General features: G+C 42.0%; 1 protein-coding gene across 1 annotated transcript in view; it reads right to left on the reverse strand.

Annotated features, from left to right (window-relative positions):
• The window catches only part of DOC2A (double C2 domain alpha), a 142,835-nt gene that overhangs the window by 11,329 nt on the left and 108,566 nt on the right, over window positions 1-22,940 (reverse strand). The window contains exons 9-10 of the mRNA XM_030208721.1: window positions 20,875-20,956; window positions 20,104-20,200 (exon numbers count right to left, since the gene is read on the reverse strand). Coding sequence (XP_030064581.1) covers window positions 20,104-20,200; window positions 20,875-20,956 — 179 coding nt within the window. The remainder of the gene's footprint in view (window positions 1-20,103; window positions 20,201-20,874; window positions 20,957-22,940) is intronic.

The raw sequence follows: 22,940 nt of genomic DNA on the forward strand, positions 1-22,940 counted from the left end.
GTCTTTATGGATTAAAGCAAAGTGCAAAATGTTGGAATGATAAATTGCATGAAATATTGACAAATTTAGGATTTAAGCAAGGTGAAGCAGACAAATGCTTGTACACTAGGTGCACAAATGGACAATATGCATACATTTTAGCTTTTGTTGATGATCTGCTCATTGCAAGCAAAAGTGAGCAAGAGTACAAGGACATTGTAAAGTGTTTAAACCACAATGTTGAGATAAAAGAACTTGGTAATGTGTCATACTATCTTGGTATAGAAATTGAGAAACAAAATGATGGTTCTTATCTTCTAAGCCAGAAGCAGAAAATAAATGAGCTTATTGAAAGTTTAGGTATGCAAGATGCCCAAGTTGTAAGCACTCCCATGATCACTGATTTTCTGAAGGATGAAACAGTAAGAGAACCTTTACCAGATAACATCCAATATAGATCAGCCATAGGTAAGCTTTTTTATCTAGCTACCACATACAGGGCTGATATAGCAAATGCAGTAGGAATTTTGAGCAGAAGGGTCAGCTCACCTACCAAATCAGATTGGACTGCAGTTAAAAGGATGGTAAGGTATTTAAAGGGTACCATTGATTGTAAATTAAAGATTTCAGCCAATAGTAATCCAAAACTAATATGTTACTGTGATTCAGATTGGGCAGGGGATCATTCTAATTATAAATCCACAAGTGGATATGTGTTTATGTATGGAAATGTACAAATTTCATGGGCCAGTCATAAACAAAGTATTGTGAGTTTGTCTTCTACAGAAGCTGAATATGTGGCTGTATCGGAAGCGTGCAGAGAACTGATGTGGATTGAAAAACTTTTGCTGGATTTTGGAATAGCTGAAAAGAGACCAATCCAGATAATGGAAGATAATCAGAGCTGCATCCGACTGTCACAGAATGACAAGGTTCAGTCACGCACCAAGCACATCGCAACGAAATACCACAACGTGCGAGAGTTGGTGAAAGAAGGGGTCATCAGTCTACACTATTGTCACACCAGTGAGATGACAGCTGACATCATGACCAAACCATTACCCAGAGAACATTTTGTGAATCTGCGTATAAAGCTTGGACTTTGTATGAATAAATAATTGCATGACAGTTATGCATGAGAAGGGGTTTGTTGGAATGTAATTGTATTTTACATGCATTGCCTGTCACCTATTATTTCTCTGTGATTACTCTGTGACCTCTGATGTGAATTACTTAGAGAGGTCACACAGCTATGTAACTTCCTGTGGGGGTTAGATGCAGCACATGCAGCACATGGAGCACATGGAGCTCATGATCTCTCCTAACCTGAGAGGATCTATGGTGGTGTGAGCATCCATTACCATCTAAGCACATGGAAGGAGCTGATAATACAAATGTATAGTAATATGTATATATAAGCCTGTCTGATTATAATCTAACTGCAAACTGTGAGTAAACAGATGTTTTGTTACTTCAACTTTAAAGTGACTCAGCAGTGAATTATTCAGGGGTGAATGAGAGAGAGATGAAGAAAGAAATTAACATTTCTAAAGCTGAAGCTGTGTGTACTAAAATCTGCTAATTATTTACTACAAATAATCCAACAGGGGTGTCGCGCCTGCCGGCTCCTCGTTTTCATGCTCCCTCTGCCCTGGAACAGGAAGTAACCTGTTCCGGGGCAGAGGGAGCATGAAAACGAAGAGCTGACAGGCGCGCGGCACCCCCCCCCCCCCAGCGGCATGCACCCGGGGCGGACCGCCCCCCCCCCCCCCCCCCCCCCCCTTGGTACGCCACTGGCTCGTTAATTTGTTGACTGTGGAAGTGAAAGAAAAAGAACTGCACAGACTTTCTGATGGATCCAGTTCTTTTGAAGTAATAAGCAAGAGTCTATTTATAGGCCAGCGTGTGAAGGGCTTTCTCACATAGATTCTTATGAAGCTTGAGACAGAACACAGGAAATAGTATTTCCTCATTTACATGGAAAAATGTTATCATTTTGATAAAAACTTGAGATGAGTTTGAAGAACTACCTTTTTATAATAAACCCAAAGTTGAGGCTTATAGGTAACTAAAGTTTGGTCCACGTATTCCTGTAGATGGGGTAACCACTACTAGAGCCAAATTTAGGCTCTTAGGTAGAAAGCTCAAATCCAGAACCTCTAGGGTAGCATTTTCTGAAGTGCTACCCGTTCCACGCACAGAGCCCAACAGACAGGCAGAGCTCCGGAGTCTCATTGCGTGGATGAGACGATGGTGCAGGGAGGAGGGTTTTAGATTTGTTAGGAACTGGGCAACATTCTGGGGAAGGGGGAGCCTATTCCGAAAGGATGGGCTTCCACCTTAACCAGGGTGGGACCAGGCTGCTGGCATCAGCATTTAAAAAGGAGATAGAGCAGCTTTTAAACTAGAAACTGGGGGAAGGCCGACAGTTGCTCAAAAGCATATGGTTCAGGATAAGGTATCACGATAGTGAGGTTGCAAAAGAGACCGTAGTAGATCAGGTGTCCTTAAAATAAAAATCAGACAAAAGATTGCAAATTAATACTGTCAAGTACTGAGCATGATGTAAATAGGAACAACAAACATAGTTTGAAATGTCTATATGCGAATGCCAAAAGCCTAAGAAAGAAGATGGGAGAGTTAGAATATATTGCACTAAATGAAAAATTAGATATAATAGGCATCTCTGAGACCTGGTGGAAGGAGGATAACCAGTGGGACACTGTCATAACGGTGTACAAATTATATCATAGTGATAGGGTGGATCGAATTGGTGGAGGGACAGCATTGTATGTTAAGGAAAGCTTTGAATCAAATAGATTGAAAATTCTGCAGGAAACAAAACACATCTTGGAATCCCTATGGATTGAAATTCCATGTGTAAAGGGGAAAATGATAGTGATAGGAGTGTACTACCGTCTGCATGGCCAGGATGAACAGACGGATGTAGAAATGTTAAAGGAAATTAGGGAAGCAAGCAAACTGGGCAACACAATAATATTAGGTGATTTCAATTACCCCAATATTGATTGGGTAAATGTAACATCAGGGCATGCTAAGGAAGTAAAACTCCTTGATGAAATCAAGGACTGCTTTATGGAGCAGCTGGTACAGGAGCCAATGAGAGAAGGCAAAATTCTAGACCTAGTCCTTAGTGGAGCGCATGACCTGGTGCAAGAGGTAGTGGTGATGGGGCCGCTTGATAACCGTGATCATAATATGATCAAATTTGATATTAGCTTTGAATTAAGTATACACAGGAAATCCAATAGCATTTAACTTTAAAAAAGGAGACTATGATAAAATGAGAAAAACGAAAAAAAAACTTAGAGGAGTGGCTTTGAGGGTCAGGCGTGGATGCTATTCAAAAATACCATCCTGGAAGCCCAGGCCAAATATATTCCGCGTATTAAAAAAGGAGGACAAAAGATCAAATGACAGTTGGCATGATTAAAAAGTGAGGTGAAGGAAGCTATTAGAACTAAAAGAAAATCCTTCAGAAAATCAAAGAAGGAACCGAATGAAAATAATAAGAAACAGCATAAGGAATGTCAAGTCAAATGCAAAGCGCTGATAAGGAAGGCAGAGAGGGGCCTTGAAAAAAAGATTGCGTTGGAGGCAAAAACACATAGTAAACTTTTTTTTAGGTATATTAAAAGCAGGAAGCCGGCAAAAGAATCGGTTGGACCACTAGATGCCCGAGGGGTAAAAGGGACGATCAGGGAATACAAAACCATAGCGGAGAGATTAAAGGAATTCTTTGCTTCAGTCTTCACTGAGGAAGATTTGAGAGAGATACCAGTGCCTGAAATGGTATTAAAAGCTGACGAGTCGGAGAAACTGAATGAAATCTCTATAGACCTAGAGGATGGAATGGGGCAATTTGACAAATTGAAGAGTAGCAAATCTCCTGGACCAGATGGTATTCATCCCAGAGTACTGATAGAACTGAGAAATAAACTTGCGGAACTATTGTTAATAATATGTAATTTATCCTTAAAATCGAGCATGGTACCGAAAGATTGGAGGGTAGCCAATGTAACGCTGATTTTTTAAAAAGGTTCCAGAGGTAATCCGGGAAATTATAGACCAGTGAGTCTTATGTCGGTGCCGGGAAAAATGGTTGAGACTATTATAAAGAACAAAATTACAGAGCATATTCAAAAGCATGGATTAATGAGACAAAGCCAACATGGATTTAGTGAAGGGAAATCTTGCCTCACCAATCTATTACATTTCTTTGAAGGGGTGAACAAACATGTAGATAAAGGTGAGCCAGTTGATATTGTGTATCTGGATTTTCAGAAAGCATTTGACAAAATACCTCATGAAAGACTCCAGAGGAAATTGGAGAGTCATGGGATAGGAGGTAGTGTCATGGGAACGGAATGACGTCACACGCTGAGTATTTAATCTGGAAGATTCAATAAAGACGCCGACCGCCATTTCTATGTAGAGGCCAGAGGACAGTATGCTGGCGAGTCAATTGTTCTTGGAGGTGTTGCATAAGCATATTTTCCCCTGAAGCAGCCAGATTGTGGCGAAACAGGGCTTCCCTGTCGGGAATTACAGAGAAAGAGAAGTAAAAGAAAGCTATTCGTGAAGTTTCACAGATGGAAATGGTCACCGTCCAAGATAAGTAATATTTAAGTTTTTGGCTTTTTGATATGAAGCATTGCGTGTCCGCCCTTAATGAGTGTTTACAGGGGTAAGATGGTATTATGAATATGAAAGTAAATGAAGTGGAGTTTTTTTTAAAAGACTAATGATTAAGAGGTTCCCTCTCTATTTAAAAGGCGTGTCCTTTACAAAGAGGTGTATCCGGTTTTCACTGAGGTCTTTTTTTTCTCCACTATTTTTTCATTTGATCTCCATCTACTCTTGAACACTCAAAGTTGATAGTAGAATTGTTTTTGGACTATTGTGGATTTGGTATTCTACTTATTCCGATATTATACAGTGATAGGAGGTAGTGTCCCACTGTGGATTAAAAACTGGTTATAAGATAGAAAACAGAGAGTAGGGTTAAATGGTCAGTTTCTCAATGGAGAAGGGTAGTTAGTGGGGTTCCCCAAGGGTCTGTTCTGGGACCGCTGCTTTTTAACATATTTATAAATAACCTAGAGATGGGAGTAACTAGTGAGGTCATTAAATTTGCAGAAAACACAAAGTTATTCAAAGTAGTTAAATCGCGGGAGGATTGTGAAAAATTACAAGAGGACCTTACGAGACTGGGCATCTAAATGGCAGATGACGTTTAATGTGAGCAAGTGCAAAGTGATGCATGTGGGAAAGAGGAACCCAAATTATAGCTACATAATGCAAGATTCCACATTAGGAGTCACCGACCAAGAAAGGGATAGATGTCGTCGTTGATGATACATTGAAACCTTCTGCTCAGTGTCCTGCAGCGGCTAATAAAGCAAATAGAATGTTAGGTATTATTTAGGAAAGGAATGGAAAACAAAAATGAGGATGTTATAATGCCTTTGTATCGCTCCATGGTGCGACTGCACCTCGAATATTGTGTTCAATTCTGGTCGCCACATCTCAAAAAAGATATAGTGGAATTAGAAAAGGTGCAGAAAAGGTCGACAAAAATGATAAAGGGGATGGGACGACTTCTCTATGAAGAAAGGCTAAAGCGGCTGGGGCTCTTCAGCTTGGAGAAAAGACGGCTTAGGGGGGAGATATGATAGAGGTCTATAAAATAATGAGTAGAGTGGAACAGGTAGACGTGAAGTGTCTGTTTATGCTTTCCAAAAATACTAGGACTAGGGGGCATGCGATGAAGCTACAAAGTAGTAAATTTAAAACTAATCGGAGAAACGTTTTCTTCACTCAACGTGTAATTCAACTCTGGAATTTGTTGCCAGAAAATATGGTAAAGGGGGTTAGCTTAGCAGAGTTTAAAAAAGGTTTGGACGGCTTCCTAAAGGAAAAGTCCATAGACCATTATTAAATTAGACTTGGGGAAAATATTTCTGGGATAAGCAGCATAAAATGTTTTGTACTTTTTTGGGGATCTTGCCAGGTATTTGTGACCTGGATTGGCTATGCTGGGCTTGATGGACCTTTGGTCTGTCCCAGTATGGCAATACTTATGTACTTGCCAGAAGAATGAGTGAAGCAGATTTCACTGGCTCAAACAGCGGCATACAGACTTGATATATCGCAGGGGCCTGACACAGGCTTCAAAGCTGTTCACAATTAAAAACAGTGAAAGTAGTAAAAAGAGAGGTAACTCAACAGGAGGTCAGGAGGAGGGAACAGAGCAAGAGAGGCAAGTACATACAACGTGATATAAAAACACTATGGTCCCATGGCAATTGAGCAAGTGCAAAGTGATGCACATAGGAAAAAGCAATCTAAACTACAGCTACATGAGCCGAGGAATAACCGCCCAAGAAAAGGATCTAGGTGTCATTGTTGATGATACCCTGAAATCCTCTGCTCAGTGCACCAGCAGCCGTGAAAGCAAATAGAATGTAAGGAATCATTAGGAAAGGAATGGAGAATAAAACAGAGATTATTGAATGGAGAATAAGATAGAGATTATAATACTTTTGAATCACTCCTTCATGTGACTGCATGTTGAATATTTTGTGCAGTTCTGGTCACCACATCTCAATAAAGATACAGTTGAATTCAAAATAGTACAGAGAAGGGTAACCAGATTAATAAAGGGAATGGATCATCTCCCCTATGAGGAAAGGCTAAAGATGTTAGGGCTCTTCAGCTCTGAGAAGAGATGGTTCAGGGAGATATGATAAAAGTCTACAAAATAATGAGCAGAGTGGAATGGATATGTGTGAATCATTTGTTTACTTTTGGGGCATGCAATGAAGTTACTATGTAGTACATTTAGAGCAAAACAGAGAAAATATTTTTTCATTCAACATATAATTAAGCTCTGGAATTCATTGCCAAGGAATATGGTAAAAGAGGTTAGTGTAACAGGTTTGGATAAGCTCCTGGAATAAAAGTCCATAAATTGTTATTAAGGTGGACTTGGGGGGAAATGTGCTTCTTATTCCTATGATCAGCAGTATGAAATCTGTTTTACTCGTTTGGGATCCTGCCAGGTACTTGTGACCTGGATTGGCCACTTTGGAAACAGGATACTGGGTTTGATGGCACTTCAGTCTGTCCCAGTACAGCCATGCTTATGTATTTATGAGGCTTCTGCAGTGGTGAGCTGATGTGAAGAAGTCTTTCTTATAGCAAGAAATGATAGAACCTCCAGTTATCTTTCTAATTTGTTAGTTCCCCATTCCCCAGCTAGGGTTTTACATTCTCAAATGTACAGAAACAGAAAATGACGGCAGGTAATGGACACAAGATGGCCGCTGACTAGCTGGTCAAGGAGCAGTTAGCTCCAGGGACCCTGAGCAGACCTGGCTGGAGATCAGCTGGAGACCGGCCCGATCTCATCAGGAATTGGCGTAGGGGCACTGTAGAGCCCGTTCTAATTCTCGGTTAACCAATCCCAACTGGGACTGTGCAGAGAATTGATCGCGACCAACCCCAACCAGGACCGCATTGTTGACCAGACCAGGCTTCAGTACCCGGCACCTGCACTCACCCCAGTGTCGCCACCCGCCCGCCTGCACCCTTCTCGGGCATCGCTGACAGCCCATCTGCCGACGTCCACCTCCTGCATCGCCCCGTGCCCACCTCCAACATCGCCGACCAGGCAATCTTCGCTGCACACTGCATGTAGCACTGGCCGGTCGAAGAGGGGGAGTGGAGAGCCGTGCACAGGGAGCAGCAGAGACGAAGGGGAGCGGACGCGAGGAGCAACACAGAGGGACAGGCATCGGAGGCAATCACCTGAGTGCAACGTGAGCAACACGAGACCGGGAGCAACTCGTGGTCTGCCGGCGTTGCCCCGCACCGCGCACGGTGACTGCCGGACGAAAGCAGCACACGTTCAGTAGCGAAAAGGAACCGGAATGAACCTAGAACAGCAACAAATGAGATGCGAATCAACACTGGTGATGAAATATCTCCTGAACCGTCCTTACATGCAGCCTGGATGGAGAAACTGAGATAAGTACCTAAGATAATGAATAATTAGTTAAGTGTAAGAACTGATACTATAAATTAAGATAACTGTGATAACACTGGAGAAACCAAATGCTGGAGAAACTAAAAACTAAGATAATTATGTAAATATTGGAGAGAAACTGAGCAATTGGGGATTGATGAGGACTACATACCCATCCCAAACACTGCTCAGCCCAAGTTAATTAGCCGAGAACGCTGGATCCTACAAAGTCACGCCCCTCTGACATAACATTACCGCCGCACGACGGAGGCCTCGCAATTTTTAAGAAGGTCAAGATTGTTACATAAATACGAGGGTCCGGAAAAATAATCTCCAACGTTGAATATAGCAATAATTTTCTTCTAAAAACTAATGAAATGATACCATAATGAACACCACCAAACTGCTCCTTGCAATCTACTCCTTATCCCTGATCCACCTAACAATGACCACTCCACTCGCGGAAACCAACAATATACCCAGACTAATCAATAACCGAACACTGACCAGACACACCACATCACACCAAACCGACATAAACCAAAACAAAGGAAAAGAACCAGCGAGTGTACAATCTCAACAAAATGAAAAGACGTATCAGAAAAAATCCACACAGGATCAAATCATAAAGAAACTTCAAACCGCCCAAAACACAGCAGCCAGGCTTATATTTGGAAAAACACGTTTTGACAGCGCCAAACCACTATCACCGATCCTTTTCAACCTCATGATGACTCCACTAGCCAAGACCCTATTCACCCAAGGCCTCAACCCATTTATCTACGCTGATGACGTTAGATTATACATCCCATACAAACATGATCTAGCGGAAATCACCAACGAAATCAAGTTAAGCCTAAACATCATGAACTAATGGGTAAATGCATTCCAACTAAAACTCAATACAGAAAAAACACACTGTCTCATTATCTCATCCCAATACAATACATACAAACCTACAAACATTAACACCCCAGGATACACCCTCCCTGTCTGAGACAGTGTAAATTCAGACAGCCTGAAAATTCTCAGAGTAACAATCGACCGTAACCTATCACTAGAGACCTAAGCGAAATCCACCATAAAGAAAATGTTTTTCTCAATGTGGAAACTCAAACGCATAAAGCCATTCTTCTTGAGGGAAATATTTCATAGCCTGGTACAGTCCATGGTACTAAGCCACGCAGATTACTGTAATGGAATCTATGCGGGATGGAAGGATCAAATCATAAAGAAACTTCAAACCGCCCAAAACACAGCAGCCAGGCTTATATTTGGAAAAACACGTTTTGACAGTGCCAAACCACTCAGAGAAAAACTGCACTGGCTACCAATCAAAGAACGTATCACTTTCAAAATCTGCACGAATGTTCATAAAATTATTTACGGCGAGTCATCGGGATACATGACAGACCTCATCAACCTGCCAACCAGAAACACCACAAAATCTGCACGATCATACCTAAATCTCAACTACCCAAGCAGCAAAGGACTCAAATATAAATCCACCTATGCAACCAGCTTGTCCTACCTAAGCGCACAAATATGGAACACATTGCTAAAAGCAATAAAAACTACACTCGACCACCTAAATTTTCGGAAAACACTAAAGACAGACCTGTTCAGAAGAGCATACCCCACCAACCCAACATAAAAATGCCTGTTCACCTGCGACACAATGGAACCAAAGACTGTAACGAACATTACCTGACTATTCTTCCCCCTTTTCCTCTATATGTTCCCCCAACTGTACCTTCCATACATGTACCCCATTCTACTACACTATCACTTTGTATTCATTCATACCATGTATTTGTTCAGACCGTAATCGGTAATGCCGTTAACGGTTATATGTAAGCCACATTGAGCCTGCAAAAGGTGGGAAAATGTGGGATACAAATGTAACAAATAATTATAATATGGCCTTTCCATTCTACCCATTCGATACCATCTACTAGCCCTTCCTCTCCCTTAGAGATTCTATATGCTTGTCTCTTGGTTTCTTGAATTCAGATACAGTCTTCAACACCACTACCTCCACTCATCCACCACCCTTTCCATAAATAAGCATTTCCTTAGATTACTCCTGAGTCTATCCCCTTTCACCTGCATCACTGCTGCCAGCCGGTGAAGTTGATGAAGTACACCAGGGAGGAGGGAGTTGCCGGGCTGCAGATGGAGAGCAAATTCTGGATCCGGAGATGAAAGAGAGAGAGACAGAAGTGAGTCAGCCACCACTGAACTGTTTGGGGGGAGGGGGCAGACAAGTTGGGCCTGAGCCAAGAATAGGTGGGCCTGTGCCCACCCAGGCCCACACACCATAAAGGGTATCCACTCTATTGCAAATTTTGGTTAAAGTATAGAAAACAGAGAGTAGGGTTAAATGGTCAGTATTCTCAATAGAGAAGGGTAGATAGTGGGGTTCTGTGCTGGGACTGCTGCTTTTTTTAACATATTTATAAATGATCTGGGGGGATCACATGATGAGCTGAGAGAAGCAGACGTGTGACAGCTCTCCTCCTGGGCCCTTCCCTCCCTCTCGCCCTCACTGAATCCTAGTTTGGTACCAAGAGACAAGGCAACCTGCTGTGGCTGAAACGCTCAATATATGGACCTATTTGTAACCAGATCCGAAGCAGCAATGCCCGGAAAAACCAAAAAGAAAGACCCGGAGAGATCACGAGGAGCCAGCGACTCAAAGATGGCAGTGAGCCCACCTGCTGTATCGTCCTCCTTTATGGCTCAACAATTATGCCAGCTTACTGAGGCAGTCAAAACAGCAATGGAGCCACAGCTCCACCATCTTTTCCGGAGGTGCGAAGGAGGTAGAACGAGAGGACATGAAATGAGATTGAAGGGGGGCAGACTCAAGAAAAATGTCAGGAAGTATTTTTTCACGGAGAGAGTAGTGGATGCTTGGAATGCTCTCCCGCGGGAGGTGGTGGAAATGAAAACGGTAACAGAATTCAAACACGCGTGGGACAAACATAAAGGAATCCTGTTCAGAAGGAATGGATCCTAAGGAGCTTAGCCGAGATTGGGTGGCAGAGCCGGTGGCAGGAGGCGGGGATAGTGCTGGGCAGACTTATACGGTCTGTGCCAGAGCCGGTGGTGGGAGGAGGGGCTGGTGGTTGGGAGGCGGGGATAGTGTTGGGCAGACTTACACGGTCTGTGCCCTGAAAAGGACAGGTACAAATCAAGGTAAGGTATACACAAAAAGTAGCACATATGAGTTTATCTTGTTGGGCAGACTGGATGGACCATGCAGGTCTTTTTCTGCCGTCATCTACTATGTTACTATATGTATCAATCAGAACAACTTACCGTATTAGAAGTCCTGCTGGAAGGTACCACCCGTCGAACAGGAGAATTGGAGAAAAGAGTATCGGTGGTGGAGGATGGGGAAGCGGGTGTAACAACGCAGTTGAAAAAGCACCAAAAACTAGTAAAAATTCAATCGCAACAGACTGACGATTTTGAGGAACCATTCAAGAAGAGCAAATCTATGGATAGTAGGGATACCGAAAACTCTTCCAGATCAGTCTTTAGCAACACTACTGGGAAAATGGTTGAAAACAGAATTTGCTCTCAGACAGTGTGGAACCACTGTGCCTCGAAAGAGCGCATAGGATTAGCCACAAACTGGACCAGAATAATCGATCCCGAATGGTTATGGTCAAAGTACATAATTTTATTCATAAGATGGAAATTCTGCGTGGAGCAAGGTTGAAATGGGACAGGCTGTCCTATGACGGGACACCTATCAAAATATTTCCAGATTTTTCGATGGCTCTCCAAGAATGAAAACGTTCATTTGGCCCAGTTTGTAAAGCCCTAGCAGACTCTCAGAGGTGGTTTATATTAGCATACCAAGCATAGCTGAAAATTCTTCATAAGGAGAAATGGTATACCTTTAGATCTCAGGAGAAGAAAAACGGATTACTACACCAGTTCAAACCTAAAGTGACAATTAAGCAAGAAATGACTGCTGTTCTAAGTGGAGCTGAACTGAAATGGTCTTTAGAAGCACGGGTAAGGCATGCTTACTATGGACAATTGCTAAAGCTGCAAGATTGCGAGAATTGAGTCAGAGGAGTATAATTCTATTGATATGTCTAGGAGAGGAATATTGTCATTACAGTTAAATTTACTCTGGAAGGAATCGTATGCAAAATGCAAATGTTGTATGTTATGTTCTTGTTCCTTGTTTATTTGGAAGCTGGGGGAGGGGGGCCCATCATCCAATAAGATCTCCGCTCCCCTACTATATGAAGTGAGAGAGTTCGGTGGAGTTAGCTTTGGGGAAGGGAGGATTTAAGGGTGGGATGGGGAGTGGGGGAGGGTTAAATAAATGGAAGGAAAAGTACATTTCGCTACAGCTACTTCTGATTTGTCGTGGATTACCATCATTCACAGCAATGAGCAAAGATTTTATACTAGTGGGGAGTGCATTACTTGGCCTCTCGGGCAGAGGTCCCCGAGTTGTAGTGAGAATGTATCTCGGGTGGGGCTGGGCACCCGAGACCACCAATATTTGTTCTAAACTGAGGAATCACAGGCACATGATGACTAGCGGTGGGAGTTAAATCAACATGCTTTGTCACATGGAATGTGGGGGGAATCGCCACTCCAGTGAAACGGGCAAAAAGATTCTATCCGCATTACATTGGCATAAAGCAGATATTGCATGTATACAAGAAACGCGTCTAACTGAGGAGGAGCACCAGAAATTGAAGCGGACATGGGTAAGGGAGGTTTTCTCCTCTTCCTCGTCAGGATGTAAAGGGGGTGTAGCTATTTTAATTAAAAAAGGACTGGCGGCCAAGGCGGAGCTGATAACGAAAGACCCTCATGGTAATTACGTACTAATCTATCTGGCTCCAAAGTAGGGAATTACTCATTTTAGGTCTATATGGCCCCAATAAATATGATCCTAAATTTTACCAAACGTTTATACAAATTTGCTATTCATATAAATCCCTCAAATTATTGGTGTTGGGAGACTTTAATTTAGTTTCTGACCCGGTATTAGATTGCTCGGTCCCTAGAGCAGCTCATAGGGAGGGCCACGTTCTCGTGCTCTGTCCTTCTTCATGAGATCCCTTAACCTCATTGACACATGGCGTACCCTTCATCCTGGGGGGCGAGATTTTACTCATCTCTCCCGAGCACATGGAACCTTTTCACGTATAGGCTATATATTAGCAGATCAAAGGGTTTTCCCCTGAGTACTTACAGCTGAAATTGGTCCAGAGGAAGTCTCGGATCATGCTTTAGTGTGGGTTGATATAGAAGCGCCGGATTTCTTTCAGACTAAACCTGGGTGGCAGTTCCCAGCCTACTTGTATCAAAATACAGATTTTAAGAAATACCTCAATCAAAAGTGGGATGATTTCGTACGATTTAATAAGGAGCATCTAGAACAACCAACCGTTTTCTGGTCAACAGCAAAAGCACTGATATGAGGAGATGTGATAGCTTATGTCCATGCCTGTAATAAGAAAAACTCGGCAGCTATAGTGCACTTAGAATCTCAGTTAAGAAAAGCTAAGTCCTGGTACATGCGGAGCCCAAATACTGTGACTCGAGAACAATTGCACACTGTAGAGGTGACAATTCACTCCTTCATGAGTGAGCAACTCGTTCTCTATTTTACTGTAAGTATTGGCTTCAGAGATTTGGTGACAGGTGAGGACCTCTATTAATGCGATTGGTAAAGTCATGGGGACCACACAAAGTGATAACAGCCATTAGGGATCATAAAGGCTATATACGAAATAAAAATGAGGAGATAGCAGGGATTTTCATACAATTCTTTGCTAAATTGTATGATTCTCATAAAGCTCCAGATTCTACATCCTTAAATAATTATTTGAATCAAGCTGGGCTTCCACAGTTAACTGCTCAGGAAGTATAGGACCTGGAGGATCCTATAGATGGGAAAGAATTACAGCATTGCCCGCTGATCATTAGGGAGGAATGCGGGAGACCATTGTTTGCATGCAATTAGCTATCAGAGTGTGTTGTTTCATGCGTTCACCAGCTCTGATCCTGGGGCGCAGGCAAATGTGGGCGTTAGTCTGGTGCTCATGACCTCTAGCGCCCATGTTTGCTTCTGATCATCAAGGCATGAGTTAGGAGTTAGGAAAACCTTTATTTGAAGCCTATTTGAGGTACATACTTACAGAATATCACTTAGCCAGAAACTGTTCATTAGAGAATGACATGAGGACAAAGTTTGTCCCCATCCCCAGAAACTCAAATTCCATCCCCACCTTGTCCCCGTAAGTTCCTTTAAAATTATTAATGTTACCCTGGATTACCACGTATCCTCATCCCTGTCCCATTCTCTAATCCCCAGTACTTAGCAGAACTGCCTTCTTCCAAACATAGGCAATGAACACCTGTCTGCATTAACTACACAGCCATTAATGCAGGAGGCGTGTAGCTGCATCTCTGGAGGTATCGTTTACTGTTCCATGTTATTTGCTGTGTTAACATCTGCATTAACAGCAAAGTGCACACTATATCCCCTAATATGAAGCTAAATTCCCATGTTCTGTGTTTAATATAGCAATCGACATAAGTTGTTAACATGTCACGTAAACTGTACATTAACAGTTCACATACATTAAAACTCATGTGAGCCCTGCCCATCAAAGATAGTGCAGCAGGCAAGAATGGGCCTTATAGAAGGCGGCACAAAAATTGTGAACACCTCTCTTTCTAATGGGCAACTACCAACAGCATTAAAAAGGGCAGTAGTTCACCCTCTGCTGAAGAAAAACAACCTTGACCAGGACAAACTTGAAAGTTACAGGCCAGTATCCAACATCCTATTTCTAGGGAACCTCTTAGAACAAAAAGTCTGTGTTCAATTTAATGAATAGCTAGAAAAGAGTAAGTGGCTAGATCCATGTCAATCTGGATTCAGACCCAGTTATGGAACAGAAACAGTCCTTGTATCCCTGCTAGATCTTCACAGAAACCGTGACAAGGGATTCGCCTCGATGTTAGTACTGCTAGATTTCTCAGCAGCTTTTGACTCTGTAGATCATCATATCTTGCTAGCATGACTGACAGAAAGAGGTATCAGTGGAAAAGTACTTGCCTGGTTCAGATCCTATCTATCAGATAGGCAACAATCCATAATGTTTGGCAGCAACTCGTCACCACTATGGACACTGACCTGCGGGGTACCACAAAGATCGATACTGTCACCTATTCTATTCAATATCTACCTCAAGTCACTAGCTGAGCTGATTCGGTCAATGGACACTCAGTTCTACATCTATGTGGATGATGTGCAGCTACTCATACCCATTGAATCTGACTTACCTACAGCCTTGAATAAACTGATTACCTGTCTAACATCAATTCATGAATGGGCTAAACACAACAAACTTTGCCTGAACCCAAGTAAAACCAAGTTTCTCTGGGTCCCTAACACAAGTGGATACATACCTGACATCAAAATCCCTTTTGGGAAGTATGAACTCCCCCTCAAATCACAAGTCAGGAACCTTGGAATACAGTTAGATTCAACACTTACTTTGATTCCCCAAATCCAAGCAACATTCATGAGCTGCTTCTACTATTTGCGACAGCTACGTTGCCTCTCTCCTTACATCGAGAAGGTAAATCTTATCCCAGTTGTGCATGCTATGGTAACATCAAGACTGGATTACTGCAGTGCACTATACAATGGTCTGACTACAAAGGGCCTGCACCAGCTCCCGTTGATTCAGAATGCCGCAGCAAGACTAATAGAAGGTTGTAAGCGATGTGACCACGTCACACCATTTCTGCAAAAACTTAACTGGCTACCAGTACAATACAGGGCTAAATTTAAAACTCTATGTCTGATCTTCAAGGCCCTGAAAGGAAATGGCCCTGAGTATCTGAAGAATAGGTTGATCCTCCACACATCACCAAGGACACTAAGGTTCTCTCAAGGACTATCACTAACCACACCCTCTCCAAAAGACATTACACGATGTGATACCCGAAAGCAAGCCTTCTCCGGAGTAGCCCCCACACTCTGGAATGCATTGCCTGAAAGGCTCTGCTTAACATAAGACTATCTCTACTTAGGAAGCAGGTGAAAGCTTGGCTCTTCAACCAAGCCTTTAATGGAAGAAGTAACTAACTTGTTAGTCTCACTTACACACACAAGGATTGACTTGGGCTGCACATACTGCAGCGGGACATGTTTATCCACTCCTACCCTAGCTGAGATAATATTTAACCATCTCCCTGACCTCATGTGCAACTTTCTTCAAATAGTCACCTTACTTTCTAATTCTTCCTACTTTCTTACCCATCTATGTGTTACAACTATGTCTTACCCTTCACTACCAATTATAATGTTCTATTACGTATAGTGTTGACATTGCCATACTTTGTATTGTTATATTTTGCTCATGTTTCATCTATTCTTACTGTACACCGCCTTGAGTGAATTCCTTCAAAAAGGCGATATATAAATCCTAATAAATAAATAAATATGCCCTTTGATTATTTAAATGCTGTTTTACCCGGATTGGCTGCCCACAAAAATAGCAAGTGCAAAGGATATGGTCATTCATATGTGCATTTACCACTTAGGTAGTTTCCCTTTGAAAACTGACCACATGGTACACATGTGCATATAAACTTTTCAACTAGATGGGCTATTGAAAACTGCTTCCTTTCAGAGTAAATTTTTTGAAGTGTGTTGAGCATGCAGACCAGCATTTTACATGATCACGTAGGTGCTTATAAAATTAATCTGGTGTATACATTTTTAAAATTGGATGCCAGAAAACCGCATGCAGAATATGTGGAGTAATTCGTGGAAGATGAAAAATGAGGCAGTTATGTATGTATATTATTTTTTTTTAAGCAAGAAAGAAGGAAAATTCTCTAAATTTAAAATACAACACAAAAGAAAAAGTAGGGGAGGACCAATCCAATTCCAACACAAGGGTGAAAAATAATTCTATGCTTCTTCTGCATTGTTGTGGTTTTTGTAATTTCTCTGATTTTGTGAAAATCTGCAGTTTGAGTTGCAGTATCCAACCTGTACGCCATTTTTATTTATAAGGACATGATTGTTAATGCATTTTGCACATTATTCATATGAAATTGTGTATACTGATATCCATACTCATCTAGATTGATTTGTTAACTCCTCAGGCAGGCACCTCTGTGCCAAAATGCAGATCTACATCGAGTCTGACCAATGAAATTATTTTTTACCCTTGTGTTGAAAATGGATTTTTCTTACCTACTTTTTCTTTTGCATCTTATAAAATACATGTGTATAAAGCTGATTCTTACAACCACATACATGCATTAGGTTGCTCTTGCATCAGAGCAGGCACATCTTTGTGTGAGAGGGTTGCTGTATAAAGGCATACAGGCACATAAGTTGCTTATTATTAAGATTTATTAACCTTTTTTATGAAGAGATTCACCCAAGGCAATAGTAAACATTTAGACACAACATATGTGCTGATGTGTATGTATCACTTAACCCTCCATTACCTCAGGTCAGACTTAGATTGTGAGCCCTTCAGGGATAGAAAAATACCTGCTGTACCTGAATGAAACTCTCCTTGAGCTACAACTGAAAAAAGAACATAATCTTAAATCCAAAATCCCATCCCTTCCTTTCTCTGCCTAGGCATCCTGTTATAAAATTATTTTCCCTACATATTATTTGGATTTAGCTTACCCTTTTGTTCAGTTGTAGCTCAAGGTGAGTTACATTCAGATACACTAGGTATTTCCCTCGGCCCAGAGGGTTTATAATCTGAGCTTGTACCCAAGACACTGAGGGCTCAGTGACTTGCCCAAGATCACAAGGAGCAACAGTAAGATTTGAACTGGGCACCCCCTGCATGTCAAGCCTAGAGCTCTAACCACCAGGCTACTTCTCCATTCTGCTTTGGCCACACAAGTACAAATTGTCATCCCAGTAAAATATTGTTCAATCTTAAGAGAGACAGAATTCTGTGACAGGAAAAAGGGAAAGGTAAGAGGATAAGGGAGTTCTGAGGAGAGAACAGAAAGATTTGTTGACGAGAAAGAGGGAGGGATGGATGTCAGAGATGAGATGTGGAGACTGAGCGGAGCAGTGAGAGTGAGATACAAAGGTGGGACAAATGGATGAAATAGATAAAAAAACAAAGGAAGACACAAGAAAGCGGGGATGGGATGACTTCCCTATGAAGAAAGACTAAGGAGGCTAGGGCTTTTCAGCTTGGAGAAGAGACGGCTGAGGGGAGACATGATAGATGCAGTGGCGTAGCCAAGGGTGGGCCTGGATGGGCCCAGGCCCACCTACTTTGGGCTCAGGCCCACCCAGTAGCAGCACCCTATGATTTGGCTGGCAGGGATCCCTAAGCCTCACCAGCCAAAAACTCCCAACAACTGTCCCTCCTGCATACCTTGTAAATAGCAGATCTTCGCCTGCCGCGAGCAGCGACTGATACATACTATTCACACCAGCCCCACGGTCTTCCCTCTGATGTATTCCCACCTATGCAGAAACAGGAAGTTGCATCAGAGGGAAGGCTGTGGGGACCAACATGAGCAGTGTGTATTAGTTGCTGCATGCGAGGGAGGGAGGATGTTTAAGAGACCAAATGGCATGCAGGCGAGAGAGGGAGAGACCAAATCACTTGTGGGACAGGGCAAAGTTATTCTGCCCACCCATCCTGGGCCCAGGCCCACCCAAAATTGGGTGTCTGGCTACGCCCCTGGATAGATGTATATAAAATAATGAGTGGAGTGGAACAGGTGGATGTGAAGCATCTGTTCACGCTTTCCAAAAATACTAGGACTAGGGGCCATGCGATGAAACTACAGTGTAGTACATTTAAAACAAATAGGAGAAAAACTTTCTTCACCCAACACGTAATTAAACTCTGAAATTCGTTGCCGGAGAACGTGGTGAAGGCAGTTAGCTTGGCAGAGTTTAAAAAGGGTTTGGACGGTTTCCTAAAGGACAAGTCCATAGACCGCTACTAAATGGACTTGGGAAAAATCCACAGTTTCAGGAATAACATGTATAGAATGTTTGTACGTTTGGGAAGCTGCCAGGTGCCCTTGACCTGGATAGGCCGCTGTCGGGGACAGGATGCTGGGCTTGATGGGCCTTTGGTCTTTTCCCAGTATGGCATTACTTATGTACTTCTGTACTAAAGGAAGTCTGAAAGTGAAGTGGTGATGGGAAGAAAGAGACAGAGTAGAGTACTGGAAAGACATGACATGGAAAACTGAATGTCAGAAATATGGTGAAGAAGAAATGGAGAAAGAGGAAAAACCATGTAGAATGAAAGGAGATCCAGGAACAGGATTCTAGAGATACAGAAGGAGAAACTGAAAACACTATGGGGTTTAACCAGGTAGGAGAGGCTTCTGCCAGGTTAAGTCCTGCTGAGTTGGCCATTCTCAGATATTCAGTGACACTAGATTTGATAGTGCTGCTAAATATCCCCTCTGACCGCTAAAGCAGTAATAGGCTAGGTTAGGGGCAGTCTGGTGGGGGAGGGGTGAGCATAGGCAGAGCTAGCTGCGATATTCAGTCTACTAACTGGTTAAGTGAGTAGATAAAGTTACGATAGCAAAAAAGCTGTCCTATCTTTATCAGCCAAGCTAACCAGATACCGATCTGAATATCGGCCAATTCACAGCATCTGGTTGCCACACTAACCTGGATATTTAATGCAAGAGGCCAGACATAACCCAGCATTAAATATCCAGGGTTGTGGGTGGCTTACAAGCTGCTTACCGCTGTAGGCCGAATATCGGGCACTGTAATGAAAACAAATGCAGAAGAATGAATTTTCAGTGTAAATATCAAATTCCCTTATCTGCCTTTACCACTTCTACCCCAGTTTCCCTGAAATCAACAATCAAAACTTGGGCTGTATAGTGTACTAGAATAATAAGGGATACAGCAGGACAGGATTGAGATGTATTGATAGAGCTCTCTATGAGCGGGAGAGTGCTCAATACCATAATCACATGGACCACTATGTTAATGTACAGTATATATGCTGTACCCTCCTTGTTCCATCACTTACCTATAAAATCATTGGATTTGCCAATGTCGTAGTCCCAGACTGTAACCTCCAGGCACTTCTGGGAAAGATCCTTCTGTTCAATTTCATAGAAAAATTCCTGAAAAAAAATAGAAAAATAGATGCATTGACAAGTCTTGCATTTCTGTTAGAGGATTAAGAGGTGAAATGTTAATTTATCTGGATTATGAAATTTGGTGCCTGCCTGTCAGTGCTGTTTCCTCTAGAGTATGAATGAGTTAAGAAAACTGATTTTATGGTTGCCTGAATGTTTCTCTGAAAATCTTACATTCCTGTTAAAGGATTAAGGAATGAAATATTTATCTCACTTTATTTCACAGCCTCACTACTCCTTAACTGCCTACCTCATTTCCTGTGGGGTTACCCTCCTGGGGAAAGTGATCCCTATCCTCAACTAATCTTAATCCATTAATCCACCTTTGATAAATTTTACCCCTTATTCCTGTCTCGTTTGTGTGTCTTGACTAGAATGTGAGTTCTATACAGTAGGGGCTGTCCCTTACAGTAACACACACTTCCTCCAGTATCATATAATAAAACAATAATATTAATAAAAATATTGTTAATCCTATGTCCCTTATAGATAAGATAGAAATACTGTATATATATTATATATATTTCTCTGGTGATTAACAGCTGCATCTCCTGTATTCTCCTTTGTCTCTGCATCTTCCTCCTCTGTATGTCTCCTGATTCCTTTAATTACTTCACCTTGCCCTGTGTTTCTTTCCTCTCCCAGTTCCCATTTCTTACCTCATTAAACTCAGGGTTCAGGGTTTTCTTCTTCACTGAAGTTTTATGCTTTGACTTCTTTTCTATGTCTGGCTTCAGGTACCTGAAATGGAAGTAATGCTGTCAAAGTACTAATGCTGTCCCAGGAAAAGGATTCTCTAAAACTAATGCCATTAATACTGCCCCGGAGTAATGTTCTTCAAGCATTAATACTGTCAGATGAATAATACTCCTAAGAAATTAGTATTTCTCCAAAGTATTGGTGGAGGCGTACTTATGAAGGCCTAGACCAAGCAGTTTCAGTACTGCTAAATATCTAATATCTAAGAATTAGTCTACAGATCATGAGAAGTGGAGACTTCTTTTTTTCTGTGAATTACAATGATATTAAGCAAGCAGGCCAGGTGTCAAGCAAGTACCCCACCCCTCCCTACCTTCCTCTGAGCAGGTAATTGAGAGACAATGAGTCATGCCATTCACTGTTTACATAAGTGTGTTCAAGGGGGCCTCTAGAGACATTTTAGGCCCAGAACTGATTTCCAGGTGACAAAAGGGGCGGAGTACCTGGCAGAGGAGAGAGAGATAAGAATCCTGTAGTCAGGACAGGATGGGAGAATTGCAAGGGGGTATATGGGAACTGAGTCCTGAATCCTTTGAAGTAAAGATTGCTTTTATTGAGGATGTGCTGAGGATGTACCATTTAAGGAAATGCAATATATATATTTTTATGTGCCTTTTGTAAGAAACAAATGACATCCTGCCTAACGTATCCCTGTATGATGTGTTCCTTAAGAGAACCAGTTCTTTGTACTTCAGCCTATATAAATGTCTGATCTGGAAGACGAGGGGGGGTCGATGAAAATCTTCCTTAAGTCTATCTCAATAGACTAATGAATATGTGACCATTTCCATGGCTCCCCCTTTTATGTTCCCTCACTACCCTGCTTCTTATGTGCTACTCCTAATTTTCTATTATTTCTTATTTTTCATGTTCTTGGGTAAGAATAAAACTTTGGTAATGTGAGAAGCTTCTCTTGTTTATAGTTGTTTTTGGTACTTACCCAGCCAGTGGTGCTAAGAAATCAGTTGGGGAATTTGTATGGGTGAGGTGGTGGGTTTTTGGTTCTGAGACCCAACACCAACAGGCCCAAACAAAAGACAAGCAGGATAGCCTCACACATTGGGTGATGTAACAGACAGAGCCTGCACGGGAAGCTATCCCAACAGATACTAAAGCTTTTGAGCTACCTCACTGGTCATCATTTCCCACCTGCCACTATCATGCAGAGATATCTTAATCTTCATCTTTCTGCAGAGCCAGTCAGTTGTGCATCACCAGAGCTCATATCAGATGTTCAGTTGTTATTCTAAATTTTGTAAGTTTTTCTACTTCAACACCTTAGTCAGATTTTCAGCTGTTTTAATGATGCTTTTATTTTTTGCACTTGGCCTGGTGTAGGCCTCAATTGAGGACCTCGGGTGCCCAATTGAGCGTTTCTTCAAAACTGAGTCATTTGATTTAGCTTTTCCTGGATTACATGTCCCAAGGAAAAGCTCTCAGTGTCTTTATGAAGTTCACCTGGTGCAACAGGACCATAGTCATAACATATACTGAAAAGGTGTGAGCAAATCAAAATATAGTCATAACCAGTGGCTGCGGCTTAGCCATGAACCCTCTCTCTGTAAATTATTTTCATAGATATTGAAAGAAATGTGTGGTTGTGAGAAGCAGCGCAAACAAACGTTTGGTGCCAATAAGTCTGGTCTATGTATTCCAGCATCGGAAATATTGGTCTCTATTAGTCTCAGAGATGCATTGGACGCTGGGATTGCATAAGCACTGAGAGTGCGTTGATCACCCTCGACATTGGGTATCGATAGAGGCCATCAGAACCGTTCATCCTCCAAGTTCTGCCCAAAGAAGAGGAAGGAGTTTCCCTTGACTTAATCAACATTAATGGTTGGAGATGCTGAATGCCAGGCAGAAGCTGGTGCACACTGACATCACACCTCATCGGAGCACAGTCTGGGATTATAACTCCCAGGGAACCAAAAAAACTCTAGAAATACTACTCTGAGATTACTAT

Source organism: Microcaecilia unicolor, chromosome 7, assembly GCF_901765095.1.
Source record: "Microcaecilia unicolor chromosome 7, aMicUni1.1, whole genome shotgun sequence".
Classification (NCBI taxonomy): domain Eukaryota; kingdom Metazoa; phylum Chordata; class Amphibia; order Gymnophiona; family Siphonopidae; genus Microcaecilia; species Microcaecilia unicolor.